This window comes from Pezoporus flaviventris, unplaced genomic scaffold (assembly GCF_033815535.1).
Source record: "Pezoporus flaviventris isolate CSIRO_AGI_PZ_B2104156 unplaced genomic scaffold, CSIRO_AGI_Pfla_v1 ptg000022l, whole genome shotgun sequence".
In the NCBI taxonomy this organism is placed as follows: domain Eukaryota; kingdom Metazoa; phylum Chordata; class Aves; order Psittaciformes; family Psittacidae; genus Pezoporus; species Pezoporus flaviventris.
Genome location: NW_026892570.1, coordinates 1,707,841 through 1,723,497, shown reverse-complemented (window position 1 = coordinate 1,723,497; position 15,657 = coordinate 1,707,841). Strand labels below are relative to the sequence as shown.

Here is a 15,657-nt window from a genome sequence, read left to right as displayed (position 1 = left end):
GAAAGCTTGCCTTTTTCTTGCCTTCTTCTGTAACTTCATTAAATGCAAGTCTTCCTTGTCATCTATGTCCGTTCCTGAATGTTAATATTTCAGTTTTGCTCTTTGCAGAGTCTAATTTGTTAGAAGTGGTATAAATGTACTTGGGAGATTGGATAGCAATCTAGAAAGTCAAAGTGTATTCAGCAATTTCTTAATTATACAAATGAGCTAGTCTTCACATGTGGTAGCAGGTTGTGGGTTGGGTTTTGGTTTTGTGTGTGTGAAGTTGTTTTGTTTGTCTTTTTTTGTTTTGCGTGGATTTTTTTTTTGTTTTCTTTTTACTTATTTCCTGTAAGGCTTTTCAGGTTTTACATTTTGCGTGGATTTTTTGGTGTACGCAGATATGATCTCATGTTAGTTGTTTTCAGTTGTTTGTAGTTCAGTAATTAATTTTGCAGACAAGGACTTGTCTGTATGAATGTGCATCAAGTAAATTTCCATATTCTTGGTTTCAAGGTTGATTCCGATCAGTAGTAGATTATTGTCGTTTTAGGAGCTCTTCTGTTTGTTTTTTTGTTGGTGGTGGGGTTTTTTTGGGGATTTCCTTCCAGATTGTTTTGAGGTATCACCTAATCAATAATTATCTTTGTCTTAGGTTGTGGGCAGGAAATCAGGTCTAGTTTTGGACATGGACATGTGGTGTCAGAGTTTTGCCCTCTGTCATTCTGATACATTTAACTGTGCCCTGGATTGCAAGTTCTTGGTGTGTTTTTGTAATCATGTTTTTTGCTTTGCATAGCAAGGTACTTATTATCTTTTAGTCTTCTGTAGCTGGTAAATTAATGTTCTTGTGGATTTCTCCTTGATGTGAACCACACCTTCTCATAGCTGAATTGTGCACTAAGCACAGATTTTCAGGCTTACTGGGAAGATTTATATCCATGTTATTGCTTCCCTGCAGTTTAAAATTGTGAATTAATGGTAGGATTGAGAGCAAACGTATTTCCCCGTATTTTTTTTTAAATGTGGTTTTAATTGAAGCATGAGGCGTTACAGACACAGAGCTGAAAATACACATTTCTCATTTTAGTGGGAAAAGGAAATTCCACGTGAAAACTCTTTCAACTTCTAGTTAGAAGCTGACTTTTGTATGTGTTTTTGGAAAGAAATAGCATGCTGTTAGTGAATTGCTCAAAGCAAAAATAAAAAATATTTCAGTTCTTCTGACCTTCACATTTGTTCAGTGAATGCACAATGAGGAATACTTTAATGGAAGGCTGTTTCCAGTACTTCGTTCTGGAGTCAGAAGCTTTCCTTGTCCAGGGAGTGTCAGTCTGGTAAATGATGAAAGATTTTTTCAAAGTGAAAGGTATGTGTAATGCAAAGTTATACCATAATAGCTAGTAGATACAGGTTACTAGTGCACAGAAGTATGCTGACCGTGGTGATGTTAGCATGACATGACTCACATCTTCATGCAAATGGGAACATTTACTGTTCTGTGTGCTTCTCTTGGGAGGGACAGAAGGATTTGGCAATGTATAGCCATTTCTTTATACAGTGGATTGCCGATAACTTGCACTGCAGAAAAAGCTGTCTTGGCTTGTAAAAAATTATAGATGGTTTGTTAAGCCCTAAAACTCTGTCATCTTGAGTCCTGACCAGCTGGTCTTGGAAGCAAATGCCTACTCAGGATGATAAAAAAGAGAGACTACTTTTAAGATATATATAACTTCACTTTAAATACGGGCACACTGTGGAAATTCTGTGTGATTAGATTAAAAGTACACTGCATAAGTCTCTGGTGTTTCAGAGCAGAAGAGTCATCATAATTCTACAGTATGCGTGAAGTACTTGAAAAATGTTCCTATTGTCTTCCTCCCACCCCATCTCAGCCAGAATTGAGAAGCCTTGTGTATGCACAGAAGCATTTCAAGATACCAATTATTTAGGTGTTTTGACTTGAACAGAACATTTATGTTGCAATCTTCCGTTAAAAGAAAAAAGTCATGTAAAGTGGATTGTTAATTTTATTTATGCCGGAAAAAATGGTTTAATGCTTGCTCGATTATTTTTTACAGTCCATGATAAAAGCAGGGACAGGCTGAGACTTCAGAGTTGTGTGCAGATCTGTGTACTCTTACTGCTAACAAATACTCTGCAACTGACTTTGATCTGGAGCCCAGGATCGGGCCCATCTTTTCAACATCTTAAGTGCTATGACTAGCTGGATTCTGTATCTGAACCAGAGCAGTTTTTGAGCCTTGACTAGTCTTGTTGCCACTCCTTTTCTGCTTTCTCTCTCATCATCTGTTTAGTGAATAACTACTTTGGGACAGTTCTGTCTCTACTCCTTTTCATGGAAATCAAACAAATTTCTAGTTAAGCCCTTATCATTACTGTAATTCTTCATACAAATAAAGATAAAGGGTCCTGTGGGAAGAAATACATTTGATAGGCTGTGAATCTTGTATACATGTAATGGAGTGAACCTCATGTTTCCTTTCTTATCTTGCATTTCCCATTCCTGACATTTACGTGACCAAAATGATTTGTCATCTTTTGCACTCTTTCATCCTCCATTTCTGTGTATTCTTTGAGCAGGCGTATTAACTTCTTTTGTTTAATAGCATTATTGTTAACCAGTTTTTACCCTTTTGAGAAAACTGTGGTGTTGCTTGGGCCTGTTTCCACTGTTACCATCTGTTTGAAAGAACTGTAAAGTTCTTTTGGTTCTCCACTTCTCACTGTTTTTCAAAGGAATTATCTTCTGCTCTGTTCCTGGGCATGTTCAGTTGCTTTGTGATGTCTGTCACAGATCCAGTCATCTTGCTTGTTCTTCCTTTCAAACTGTGCAGTACTTGGTAACGTGCAATAAAATGCTTTGAAAATAGTAGCTCAGAACAGAAGATTAAATTGAATTATCTGTTGTTTGGTCCTTGCTAGAGTGATGCAATACTAATATTGAGCTACAGTGACTGAAGATTTCTGAGGAAGAAGGTACATTTGGAAAAGAAAGGGCAATTTTGAACACAAGAATGTATTAGAAAAATGAAGTTATCACTATAAAGACCATAGCTTATTAATGGGGAGATAAGGGGAAAAGATCTCAACATTTTTTTATCCACTTTGGCCTCTTGAATAATGACGTTATGACAGCATTAAAAATATGTGCTATGGATGGGTTTAAAACAAAAGAATTGAAAAGAGATCACCAGTGTAACAAAAAGCAGCCTTTTGCAGGAGTATTTTCATTATTATTTAAAGGAAACAAAGAATCCCCCTCTGCACTTGAAACCTTTATTACCCACTGTTTGTGCTCTGGTCTGTAAGTACAGCTGACTTTCAGCATTGCCATGAACATGAAGAAATAATTTTGTGTACTTTCCCTAAAGAAGAGTTTTTCTTCAGTGCTGGGATTCACTTTAGGTGTTACAGAAGTGCCAGAACTACCTGGGAAACCAAGCGTTTCAGCTTTTCTGAAAAATTCAAGAAAATATAATAATGGGAAGATGGTATCGGGTTCATTATGAAAGGTGTGCACAACCGCTCTGCAAATTTCTATTTTCTGTTTAAAGCACTAGTTACCAGCTGGAAAGAGAGGTATGTGAGCACAGCTAGTGCTGATGTTAAAGATGAGGTGCAGAAATGGAGCAAAAATTGCGCTTTGGCTAGTGGTTCTGCAAGGCAACATGTGCAGGTCTCATGGAAGAGCACTGGAAGAGTAGTAGTGCCTGGTGAGGGATTGTTGCTGCAGGACTTGCAGGCTAAGACTTGGAACTGCTGGCTAGAAACCAGGGCTTGAAAGTTCCTTTGATTATCCAGGTGGCTGACAGATACCAGCCATGACCTTAGTGCACAGAGTTAAGAGTAGAATTTAACGTGTTTATCCACTGCACGAATGCTTCAGGTGAGGCAAGCTGAAAATACCTTTTGTGAATCCTTGTCTCCTTCTGAGGTTTCATGTGCATGCATGACTTGGCACTGTAGCTCTGATTGTCATGAAAAAAAGATTGAAAGATCAAATAAAAAATACTCATTTTCTTGCACTATGCCACTCTAACTGGCTGATGATTATACTTTTGGTTTTGTCTTCTCTCTCTTCCCCAAAAGAGCCTACTCCTTTCATGTTACTGCAGATGGTCAGATGCAGCCTGTTCCTTTCCCTCCTGATGCCCTCATTGGTCCAGGAATCCCTCGCCATGCCCGTCAGATCAACACTCTGAACCACGGGGAAGTTGTGTGTGCAGTTACCATCAGCAACCCCACGAGACATGTATATACAGGTGGGAAAGGGTGTGTCAAAGTCTGGGACATCAGCCAGCCTGGCAACAAGAGCCCTGTCTCCCAGCTGGACTGCCTGGTAGGTCAACAGGAACTTGTGCATAAGGGTACCTTCTGCTTGGAGACTCAATAAGGAAATAGCTGGCCTTGTCTGTATTCTCTTCATATTACATGGAAATAGCAGGCAGTTCTGTTTCTTGATTTATGTATTTAGCTGTCTTTTTTTAACACGTAACAGGTGGAGTTGTGGAAAAGAGTTCTGGTTTGTTTAGGGATAAATACCATCACTAGGGGTCAAGTAACAGATCAGATAAGAATTCTGAGTAGAGAATGTAGCTGATTTTTTTACTTTTTTCCCCTTCTAGTCATGCTGATGATTTTTGTGCATGAGTTTAAAAGGAATGTATCAGGCTTATGCAGGGCTGCACAGAACTTTCCTAGGTGTTTCACTCACACCAGCAGTGACAACCGGATTTTTGTGTAAGAGGACAGCAACCACATAATGAAATAATGTGACAAAGTATGAAGGTCAGTTTAAGTCTCTGTGCTGTTGTTGGTGATCCACGAGTTACACATTTTGGTTGGTTGTTCCCACATCTGCAGGATCTGAAAGGGACTGAGTGCATCAGTATAGGTAGCAGAAAAGCTAATTAAAAAAAAAGGATGGCTCAATTAAACATGCTTCTCATGTTAGAAGCAGCATAAACATTTGTGAAATGTTAAGAAGACTTACTGTCACAAAGCACACTAATATATATTCTGAATGAGAATAATTCTAGATTCAGTGTTGATCCAATTAAATGTAATGTAGTTTTTGTTTTAGTTTAGTTTGGGTTTAGCCTTTACCCTTTATTTACTGCTACTCTTATGTTAGTTGTCTAGTAGTAAAAGTATGGTTGAGTATGTATTCTGTTCTGTGGCAGGTATCAATCTGAATGCAAAGTCCTACCTGCCTTCATTTTAGCTATGGAGCAGTAATGACTGACAAGACTAAGCCCACTGCACAAATTACTGTTCCCTGTTTTTATGAATAAGAGAATAGTAGTAGGAATGCTCTTGACTACTTCTTGCAGTGGTTTTTTGTATGTTTTGAGTTACAGATCTTAACCCTCCATTTCCTAAAGAAGTGTTGGTTAATTCAGCAACTGTTATGGAGAAGTGGGTATCCAATATACTTAAGAAGTCAAGCTTGTAATAAGTGAAGGTTGAAATGTTTTCCAGTTCTAAATCCCCTGTAGTACCTCTCAGTCAGCAATAGTATCATTAATGTGAAACTAATGATACAAGTATGATAAGAGTCATGCTGAACAAGGACCAACATAAATTCAGGAGCACTATGGGATTACTTCATATTTTAACTTTACAGTGGTGAATGCAAAATAGTATTTGAAAGGAACTCCAAAACCTGAAGGGCATGAGACTTGAAACACACTTTTGCATAGGGTTACCTAAATGCCAAATGAAAGGTCATTTGATTTAATATTTCTGTTGTTGGTGACCTTCACTGGTGGAGTGCACTTGCAGAAACGCAAGCTTACTTTGGCTCTGTTTTTGTGTAATGAGCTGGCAGACTCGTCATTCATCAGGTTTAAAACAGAGTAGATTGTGACAGCAGAAGTCTGCAGTTTGGTTTCTGCAGCTGCAGTCTCTGGTTAGTGATGAGAAATAGGTGTCTGAAGCCTTTTAGAATTTCCTGGTTCCTCTTCAGTACTCTGATAATGGAAAAAATTGCATACTGTTTAAAACTTGGATGCAGTCGGAATTGTATTAGTGGTCATTATTGGCAGGGCATGTATTAACATAACTGAGGTGATTTGTGTTGTACAGAACAGAGATAACTACATCCGCTCTTGTAAATTGCTGCCTGATGGATGCACCCTAATAGTTGGCGGAGAAGCCAGCACATTGTCCATATGGGACCTGGCAGCACCAACTCCTCGTATAAAAGCAGAGCTGACATCCTCAGCCCCTGCCTGCTATGCTCTGGCTATCAGCCCTGATTCCAAGGTGTGCTTTTCGTGCTGCAGTGATGGGAACATTGCAGTGTGGGATCTGCATAATCAGACATTGGTCAGGTGAGTCATTACTTATTTACAGAAAACTTTGATAGAAGTTACTCTTTGGACAGCTGCATAAATATTTATCTTCCTGAATAATGGTTCCTGACAGCAAAGTAAATAGTATTTCTTATACAAAGAATGTGGTTTGCCACCTGAGTTGAGCAGAAACTAGTTTTGGTAGCGTCAGCCTAGTCTTGGAAGATGCGCTTCAGGGCCTACCTAAAGGGTTGGACCATAACATGCTGAAAGTTTCTGTTGGTTTTGGTTAGTTGGGATTTGTCTGCAGGTTTCTACAGTCAGCAGTTTTGCTGGTTTGTGGTTGGTGTAGACTGAACGTAACTTAGGGAACTCTTTGAGGTGTGTTCCTCTGTCCTAAGCTTTGTTAAGTAATAAAGAGAATTTTCAGTTCATATTTAGTGATGGTAAGTATTAAAATTAAACTTACAAAAGCAGTTGAAAGTGTCAATTCCTCAGGAAATCATAAAGAACTGATATTAGGTCACTCATAAAAAAAGCTATATGAGTTTTTTGGGGGAATTTGATCTCTAAAAGTTTTAGAGTGGGTTGCACAGAGAATAAATGGATTGCAATGTAAGTTACTTTTAAAATCTTTTGTTAGACCTTTGATTAATAAATGCATTAGAGGAAGATTAACATTTCTGACAGGTCACTATCCAGTATTAGTGCTCTGACGGTGAAATGGCTTCAAGCAACTAGCTGTGTAGTTCATGACAAGAAAAATTTTGGTTTATGCTTACCAAAATAGTAGTGTTATACGCTATTATGATGTCCTGGGTTCAGCAGTAGCAGTCATTTTTCTCCTTAGTAGCTGGTGCAGTGCTGTGTGTTTGACTTTCAGCCTGGGAACAGTGCTGATAACACTGGTGTTTTTAGTTGCTGCTCATTAATGTTTACTCTGACCGAAGACTTTCTGAGTCTCATGCTCTGCCAGGGAGGAGGGGAAGCCAGGAGGGAGCAGAGACAGGACACCTGACCCAAACTAGCCAAAGGGCTATTCCATGCCACAGCACATCACGCCCGGTATATAAACCGGTGGCAGTTACCCAGAAGGGCTAGATCACTGCTCGGGTCGGACTGGGTATTGGTCAGCAAGTGGTGAGCGGTTGTATTCTCTTCCCTTGTTATTTCCCTTATCATTATTATTATCGGTGGTAGCGGCAGTGATTTGTGTTATACCTTAGTTACTGGACTGTTCTTACCTCAACCTGTGGGAGTTACATTCTTTCGATTCTCCTTTGCTTAGCAATTATACATCTTTTTCCCCCTCCTCGTGTGGTCAGCCTGTGAAGGAGACATTCCCTTACACTCCCAGCCCCCCAACAGACTGTTTACAGCATCATTTGAGAGTTCTGAAGGTTTTCAATGGCCTTTGGGTATCCTTGAGACCTGCCTGCTGATTGGGATCACCATGGTGGCATGCATACAGAGCGTGTTTTACCCACAACCATTTCATCTGATCTCAAAAGTTAAGCAGAGTCGGGTTTGGGTCTTGTCTAGGGTTAGACAACGATATAGGAGGACCAAGAGATTTTCCCCAAGGCTGGACAGTCATGAGTGACAGGGTGTGTGGGATAGTATGGGAAGTTTCTAGGCCAGTGGGCCCATCCAGGGCTCTGAAAGTTCACAAGTGAACAAGCTCAAAATCCAGAAAAATTAGTAAACCACTTAGATGAGGTGTGTGGTCATTCTGGTCATACCAGAGAGAGACAAATCATGGCAATGTGCTGGGGCTTGCCCTGTGCTTACAGAGCCCTGTTCAACACTATCCAGCATCTTCAAAGGGAAAAAAAATGTCCTTGGATTGAGGGCAGAGCAAGAGACAATGCAGCTACTCCAGCTCCAAGCACAGCAGCTACACAAGCCCCAGCAAAAGTACAGCAGCTACTCAAACTTCAACCACAACAGATAATGCAGCTACCCCAGCTCCAAACACAGGAGCTATGCCAACCCCATCAACAGGTACAGCAGCTACCCAAACCCCGACAGCTGATACTGCAGCTACTCCAACTGCAGTGATAATCACTGCAGCTAAACCAGAGGATCAATTCGTACTGATATCGGTTGCCCCTGTACACAAGGGGAAAAGCAAAAAAAAAATAAAGATGAAGGAACAAGATGAAGAAGCAGTGGCTATGCACTTACTACCCTGGACAGCATCTGGTCAGAAGTCATCATCACATGAACCAGAAGAAGGAGGTGACTTCTCGACCTCGGACCTCAACCAAACTGTGGAATGTGCGAAAAGAATTTACCCATCAACCAAGGGAGCACATCATCGCCTGGTTGTACCGATGCTGGGGCAATGGGGCCGACGATCACGAACTTCCAGTTCATGAAGGTAGGGAAACCAAGCAGCTGGGATCACTTGCTAGGGAAAGGCGAATTGACGAAGCAATTGCAGGAGAGAAACAGACCCTCAGCCTTTGGAGGCAGCTCTTGGCAGCTGCAAAAGAAAGGTTTCCATACAAGGACAATGTTATGAGTCATTCAGCCAAGTGGACTACTCTAGAGAAAGGCATCCAGTCTCTGAGGGAATCAGTCATTGTAGAGATCATCTATCACATCAAGATGAATGCTGTGGATGCATACATAGATCCAGATGCAGTTGAATGTACACGACCCATGTGGCGGAAATTTACACGGAATGCACCGTCATCATATGCCCATTCATTGGCAACAGTAACCTGAAATGACATAGTACCACTAACAGTGGATGAAATGGTTCATAAACTCTGAGAGTTCGAAGACAATCTCACCCCTTCCATCATTTCAGCTGTGGAAAAACTGTCCCAGGACCTCAAACAATTGAGAGATGATCTATCTGATCTATCCATCTCCCCACATGTACCAACACACGTCTCAGCTATTAACAAAAGGCATCCTACTGCTCGAGAGAGAAGATATAGAAGGTGCATGCCACGGGCCACCCTGTGGTTTTACCTGCAGGATCACGGAGTAGACATGAAGTAGTGGGACGGAAAACCTACCTCAGATTTGGAGGAACGGGTGAATTGAAGAGGAGAACAAAGGTCAAGGCTGATCATCCCGTGAAAGCTGCGGCTTCAGTCTCTGGTAAGCAGGCTCCCAGATGGAGTGGAAGAGCTGATTTTACTCCAGCTCCTGTGATAAAGACTAATCCCTGTCAACATGACGTTAACTGAGTCAATTTGCTGAGATGAAAGCCATCCAGCTGGCCTTGGACATTGCTGAGTGAGAAAAGTGGCCAGTACTTTACCTCTATACTGATTCATGGATGGTGGCAAATGCTGTGTGGGGGTGATTGCAGCAATGGAAGCAGAGCAACTGGCAAAGCAGGAGTAAACCCATCTGGGCTGCTGCACTGTGGCAAGATATTGCTGCCCGGGTGCAGAACCTGGTCGTGAAGGTACGCCATGTAGATGCTCATGTACCCAGGAGTCGGGCCACTGAGGAACACCAGAACAACCAACAAGTGGATAAAGGGGCTAAGATTGAAGTGGCTCAGATGGACTTAGATTGGCAACATAAAGGTGAATTATTTTTGGCCTGGTGGGCCCATGACACTTCAGGCCATCAGGGCAGAGATGCAACATATAGATGGGCCCGTGATTGAGGGGTGGACTTAACAATGGACACTATTGCCCACGTTATTCATGAGTGTGAAACATGTGCTGCAAGGGTATATCACATCCCCTACCACGCACCAGCTTCTGGGAAAATCGAACGGTACAATGGGCTGTTAAAAACTACACTGAGAGCAATGGGTGGTGGGACTTTCAAGCATTGGGATACACACTTACCAAAGGCCACCTGGTTGGTCAACACCAGAGGATCTGCCAACAGGGCTGGCCCAGCCTAGTCAGAACTTTTACATACTGTAGAAGGGGACAAAGTTCCTGTGGTGCATATAAAGAATTTGCTGGGGAAGACAGTCTGGGTTATTCCTGCTTCAGGTAAAAGCAAACCCAGTTATGGGACTGGTTTTGCTCAGGGACCCAAATATACTTGGTGGGTAATGCGGGAAGATGGGAAAGTCTGATGTATACCTCAAGGGGATTTGATTTTAGGGGAAAACAGCCAACGAACTCAATTGTATGCTGTTGCCTGCTATGTAGCACTTTTATAGCCCACCAACTAGATGTCTTTAGGTCACCAATGACTGGTCCTGACTTCCCTCCAACTGTCATCCCAACAAAGACTGAACTTTGATGAAACCAGACGAGTTCTGCGGCATCATCAGCAGGCAACAGTCCAACACTGCACACAGCCTCTCCTGCTCTGAAAGACTGTTACAAGAGATGGAGCCTGACATCATGGACCGGATGGACTCAGCAGCTTTATAGGGATTGGTCCATGCACTTGGGAATAATCTATCTCTTTCTGTGTATGAGTGTATATATATGTATGCATACGAGATAAGAGTGATGTTATATTGAAAATGTGGGATCTGAGCACGATGTGAATGGTGTGGAATAAGGGGTGGATAATGTCCTGGGTTCAGCAGTAGCAATCATATTTCTCCTTTTTTAGTAGCTGGTGCAGTGCTGTTTTTTGACTTTCTGCCTGGGAACAGCTCTGATAGCGCCAATGTTTTTAGTTGCTGCTCATTAACGTTTACTCTGACCAAGGATTTTCTGTGTCTCATGCTCCTCCCCAGGAGGAGGGAAAGCTGGGAGGAAGCAGAAACAGGACACCTGACCCAAACTAGCCAAAGAGGTATTCTATGCCACAGCATGTCATGCCCAGTATATAAACTAGGGGCAGTTACCCAGAAGGGCTAGATCACTGCTCGGGTTGGGCTGGGTATTGGTCAGGGAGTGGTGAGCAGTTGTATTCTCTTCCCCTGTTAATTCCCTTATCATTATCATTATTGGTGGTAGCAGTAGTGGTTTGTGTTATACCTTAGTCACTGGACTGTTCTTACCTCAGCCTGTGGAAGTTACATTCTTTCGATTCTCCTCCCCATCCCTCCGGGAGTGGGGCTGAAGGAAGGGGGGGGAAAGTGAGTGAGCGGCTACATGGTTCTGAGTTACTGTCTGGGCTTAAACCATGAGAGCCTGAATTGGGAAAGGTCATGATAATTTAAAAGTTCCAAATGCAAACAGTGAAGAATTTGCTTCATCTGCTGTGTTTCAGTTATACTCCATTTGTCAATAATTATCCTAAATTTATATTCAGAGTTGTATTAATGTACATGCAAATTTTACTTTCTGTTGAACAAAGAAGATATTAGCTATATACAGTCTTCAGTTTGCCCTTTGTGTGCTTGGTCTCTGTAAAGGTGCACCCAATCTTGTGACTGCCTTGCCTTTTAGATGCTTGCTGTAGGTGTTCCACCACTTGCTGACTGATCTTGCTAATTTATAACATGAGGTATTTTGAGACCAGAGCTGCAAAACAAAATGTGTGGTGTGACCTTTATGTGGTGATTCATATGCTTCATTCCCAAGCTAGTTGTCTTTTTCCCCACGCCCTCCACCTTTCACATTGAGTCACAGGATTTTTCCTAATGCTAATTGCTGATGAAAAATGCAAGAGGCTCGGAAGGCTTTTGACGAAGGGTTAAGGAAGACTTGAGATGACCTTCTGGTTGCTGAAGACAAAGAATCACTGATGAGAAGTTTTTAGAACGAAGTACACCATTTAGATTTTTATGATCGTCTGCCACAGAGTATGCAACTTTGCTGACTCAGCAATGCTTGTGATTAACTGTCTGGATCGCTATCTGAATCCCTTTCTATTAATATGTCTGCTTTTATTTATCATCTTGACTTGCAGCCAAGGAAAAATACAGAAGCTGTGTTCTGAAACTGGAGTTTTGTTCTTTTAGCACTTGTTTTAATCTGAGTCGTCTTAATTGCTTTGAAGTATAGTTACTGTACTTTACTGTTCTCCCAAGTTTTGGATTTTTTTGGTTTTTTTTTTGCTTTCAAAACCCGATCGGAAGTACTTGCTTTTGTTCAGCTAACCATCATGTAATTAATTTCTCCTAGCACCTGGAAAATGTTTTTGCAATACTGTTGTATTTCATGCATGGTAAAAATTAAGGAGGGGCTGATTTTTACCCATCAGCAGACACAGAGAGTCCAAAACTAACACCACAACAGTGTTTACCTTGAGCTCTGGCAGGAAATCATTATTCAGTCTGGTTTGTTTTATCAGGCAATTCCAGGGCCACACAGATGGAGCCAGCTGTATTGACATTTCTAACGATGGTACCAAGCTCTGGACGGGAGGTTTGGATAACACTGTCAGATCCTGGGACTTGAGAGAAGGAAGACAGCTACAACAGCATGACTTCACATCACAGGTATACCTGGATTTTCTTACAGTGTGGGGAAGCAAGAGGGGAAGGTGGGAGGGAAACATTTAGGATGAAAGCTGAGATTGAGCCCAGTGCAGCTGGCAGATTGTTCCCGCTCTTCCTTTTGGCTGCTTACAACACAATATTTTGGAGCTTTCATATGCTGAGCTTCCAGAACAAAATGATAGCTTGACACTACTCGCTTTGCCTATTACTCTAAGTTAAATATGTAAGATCAGAATTATTTATAGTCACTTGAATTTTGAGCAGCAGTCTTGCTATTGAACAGTGTGAATTTATTTGGCTCTTTCTCTCCCTCTCCCAATCAATTTAATCACTGTAGAAAAAAAAAGTATTTGTAGGAAAAAAAATAAGTGTAAATGTTATTTAATTTTCAGATATTTTCCCTTGGTTATTGTCCTACTGGGGAATGGCTAGCTGTGGGAATGGAGAGCAGCAACGTAGAAGTGCTACATGTAAATAAACCAGACAAATATCAACTGCACCTTCATGAGAGTTGTGTATTGTCACTCAAGTTTGCTTACTGTGGTAAGTTGCACTGAACACAAAACTGGCAGTCAGGGTCTAGTTCATATTTCACTAATTCATTAATACATAGTCATAGCTCATTCGATAATCATAGAATCATAGAATAGTTTGGGTTAGAAGGGACCTTCAAAGATATTCTAGTCCACACCCCCGGAATGAGCAGGGACATCTTCAACTAGATCAGATTGCTCAGAACCACATCCAGCCTGGCCTTGAATGTCACCAGGAATGGAGCATCCACCACCTCTCTGGGCAGCCTGTTCCAGTATGCATACTACAAATTAATTAGCGTCTCCAAAGTAGAAATGTAAGTGAAACCTTTATGTTCCTCAGCACAGACAGGCTAAAAATTAACAGAGCACAGAGCAGTATCATAACTACAAACCACTGGGGAAGAGTCAGTGTTACATGCCTCAAGGTGCACATGTGGCCAGCACTCTCCGTAGCAGGAGTGTATCTCAGTTTCTTAAGTTATGAATAAATATCTCTGCTTTATGAGTTCAAAGGTACTTACCTACAAACAACCATCTGTTTATCTAAAAGCTGCTGTGATGGTTGATTTGTGTGCAAAAAAAACATTTCAGTTTACAGAATCTAGGGATTTCCTAATATGTTAACACGCTACGAAAGCATCAGTGTCCACACCGATTGTAAGCAAAAGTATGTGATTAGTAGTGAGAACTTTTACAGCAGGAATTAGATAAAAGACTTCATAGGTGTGAGTTGAAAACCCATATGTGTTTCATGTTTTTCATAGCCCTTCTGTTTTATATTCTAGGTAAATGGTTTGTCAGTACTGGGAAAGATAACCTTCTTAATGCATGGAGAACTCCTTACGGAGCCAGTATCTTTCAGGTGGGGATGATGATGATTTTAAAGATAACTAGAACACCCAGAGTCCCAAGAGCGGACTCAGATATCTTCACTTACATCTCTACCCAAACTGGGATGCTGAGATGAGGGTAACAGACTTTTTTTTTTTAAATTATGTAATATATTTCTATTTTTCTTCTAGTCCAAAGAATCTTCGTCAGTGCTTAGCTGTGACATCTCTGTGGATGATAAGTACATAGTCACTGGCTCTGGAGACAAAAAGGCTACAGTCTATGAAGTTATCTACTGAAAAATATGATGGGGATATAACTTTTAAAAGTTGAACTGGGCCAAAATTGTTCTTAATTGTAGAAGTAGAAAAGTTTTGCCTTTTAAAAAGGAACAAAAGTACTGAGGTTCCAGACCTTGCCATGAACCTGCTCCAATTTTTCAAAATAGAAGGCAACATCCAGCAACTAAATATTGGCTACGTGGACCAAATGGAACACAGAGGCAAGATGGACAGATGTAGCGTAGGTTTTTGACATAGTTTTTAAAAGCCGAGTCTACTGAAGACTGTTGGAGCCTTTTATTTTTTTTTTCTTTCTTTGTAACCTCATGCAAATTGTTCTCATTGCCTGATTATGGGGGATAAATACTTTTCTGTTCTGTGCAGTTCAAGTTGCATTCTGTCCTGTGTAGAGAAGTGGTGTCTCAGATGAACTTGTTTTCTGGTTTTGCATCTTGTGATATGTTTTGTATTTTTGTTGAAGGTCAAGCATTTGTATAAATTGTAAATATCTTTAGTTTATTACAGTAAAGGCTTTAGTACCAACAACCAGTCTTCCCCCCGTCCTCTCCCTGCCTACCCTGCTTATTTAAAATTTAAAACCTTTTGGGGATATAAGTACCTTTTTAGAAGCAAAAGCAAACACTATGTATAGTTTGAAAATGGTGTCTTATTCTTTATAACTCTTCCTAGATTCCTTTATCATACTTCAAAGTAGTTGTTTTGACATATTAGGGTATCAAGTCCAGTAGAATACTGTCTTGTGCTACAGAAATCTTAAAAGGCAATTTTGTACTAATGATAGTGTAAATATAAAAATGGAACATTTCACAAAGTTGTGCAGTTTAAGTTTATTCTGATGTCCCATGGATATGTTCTTTGGCAGATACAGTAATACGTGCTTGATCATAGTTCATTTGGTCATTTCTCTAGAAGAGGGAGTGACTTCCCTCTCTTTTCTCCCTCAGCTGAACAGAATTCATACACGAACCACATTTCAACTAAATACATCAGAGCTTTTATTCATTAACTGAGGATGTCTGTGATTAATCAAAGTTAGATAAGTTGCATCGTTAATATTTTACAGAGAAGTGGTAGTTAAGGACTGTTTCTTTTTTAATGTCTTGTCTATGCTTAGATATTCAGGTGAATTTAATCAAATTACCAAAAGTGTTAAGTTTTACAGGGAATCACCTAAAACAATGTTAGATACTTGCAGGGATGCAAGTGAAGTGGATTAACCTGAATTAAGTTAAACTAACTTCTTAATTTCTTGTGAGAATATTGACAAAGAAATATTTTTATTTTTAAGTAAACTAATCCACTGTACATATTAATTAGAATTAAATTCCCTGAGTGTCCCATGTTACGCGGGCCTA

At 40.6% G+C, this 15,657-nt stretch overlaps 1 protein-coding gene across 4 annotated transcripts in view; it reads left to right on the top strand.

Moving 5' to 3' along the window:
* Positions 1-15,132, top strand: part of LOC133270768 (transducin-like enhancer protein 1) — a 73,647-nt gene extending 58,515 nt beyond the window's left edge. For all 4 annotated transcript variants that reach the window (XM_061456253.1, XM_061456251.1, XM_061456252.1 and 1 more), the window contains 6 exons: positions 4,093-4,342; positions 6,091-6,338; positions 12,486-12,633; positions 13,026-13,176; positions 13,955-14,031; positions 14,192-15,132. In XM_061456253.1, coding sequence (XP_061312237.1) covers positions 4,093-4,342; positions 6,091-6,338; positions 12,486-12,633; positions 13,026-13,176; positions 13,955-14,031; positions 14,192-14,299 — 982 coding nt within the window. In that variant the 3' untranslated portion in view covers positions 14,300-15,132. The remainder of the gene's footprint in view (positions 1-4,092; positions 4,343-6,090; positions 6,339-12,485; positions 12,634-13,025; positions 13,177-13,954; positions 14,032-14,191) is intronic.
* The last annotated feature ends 525 nt before the right edge of the window (positions 15,133-15,657 follow it).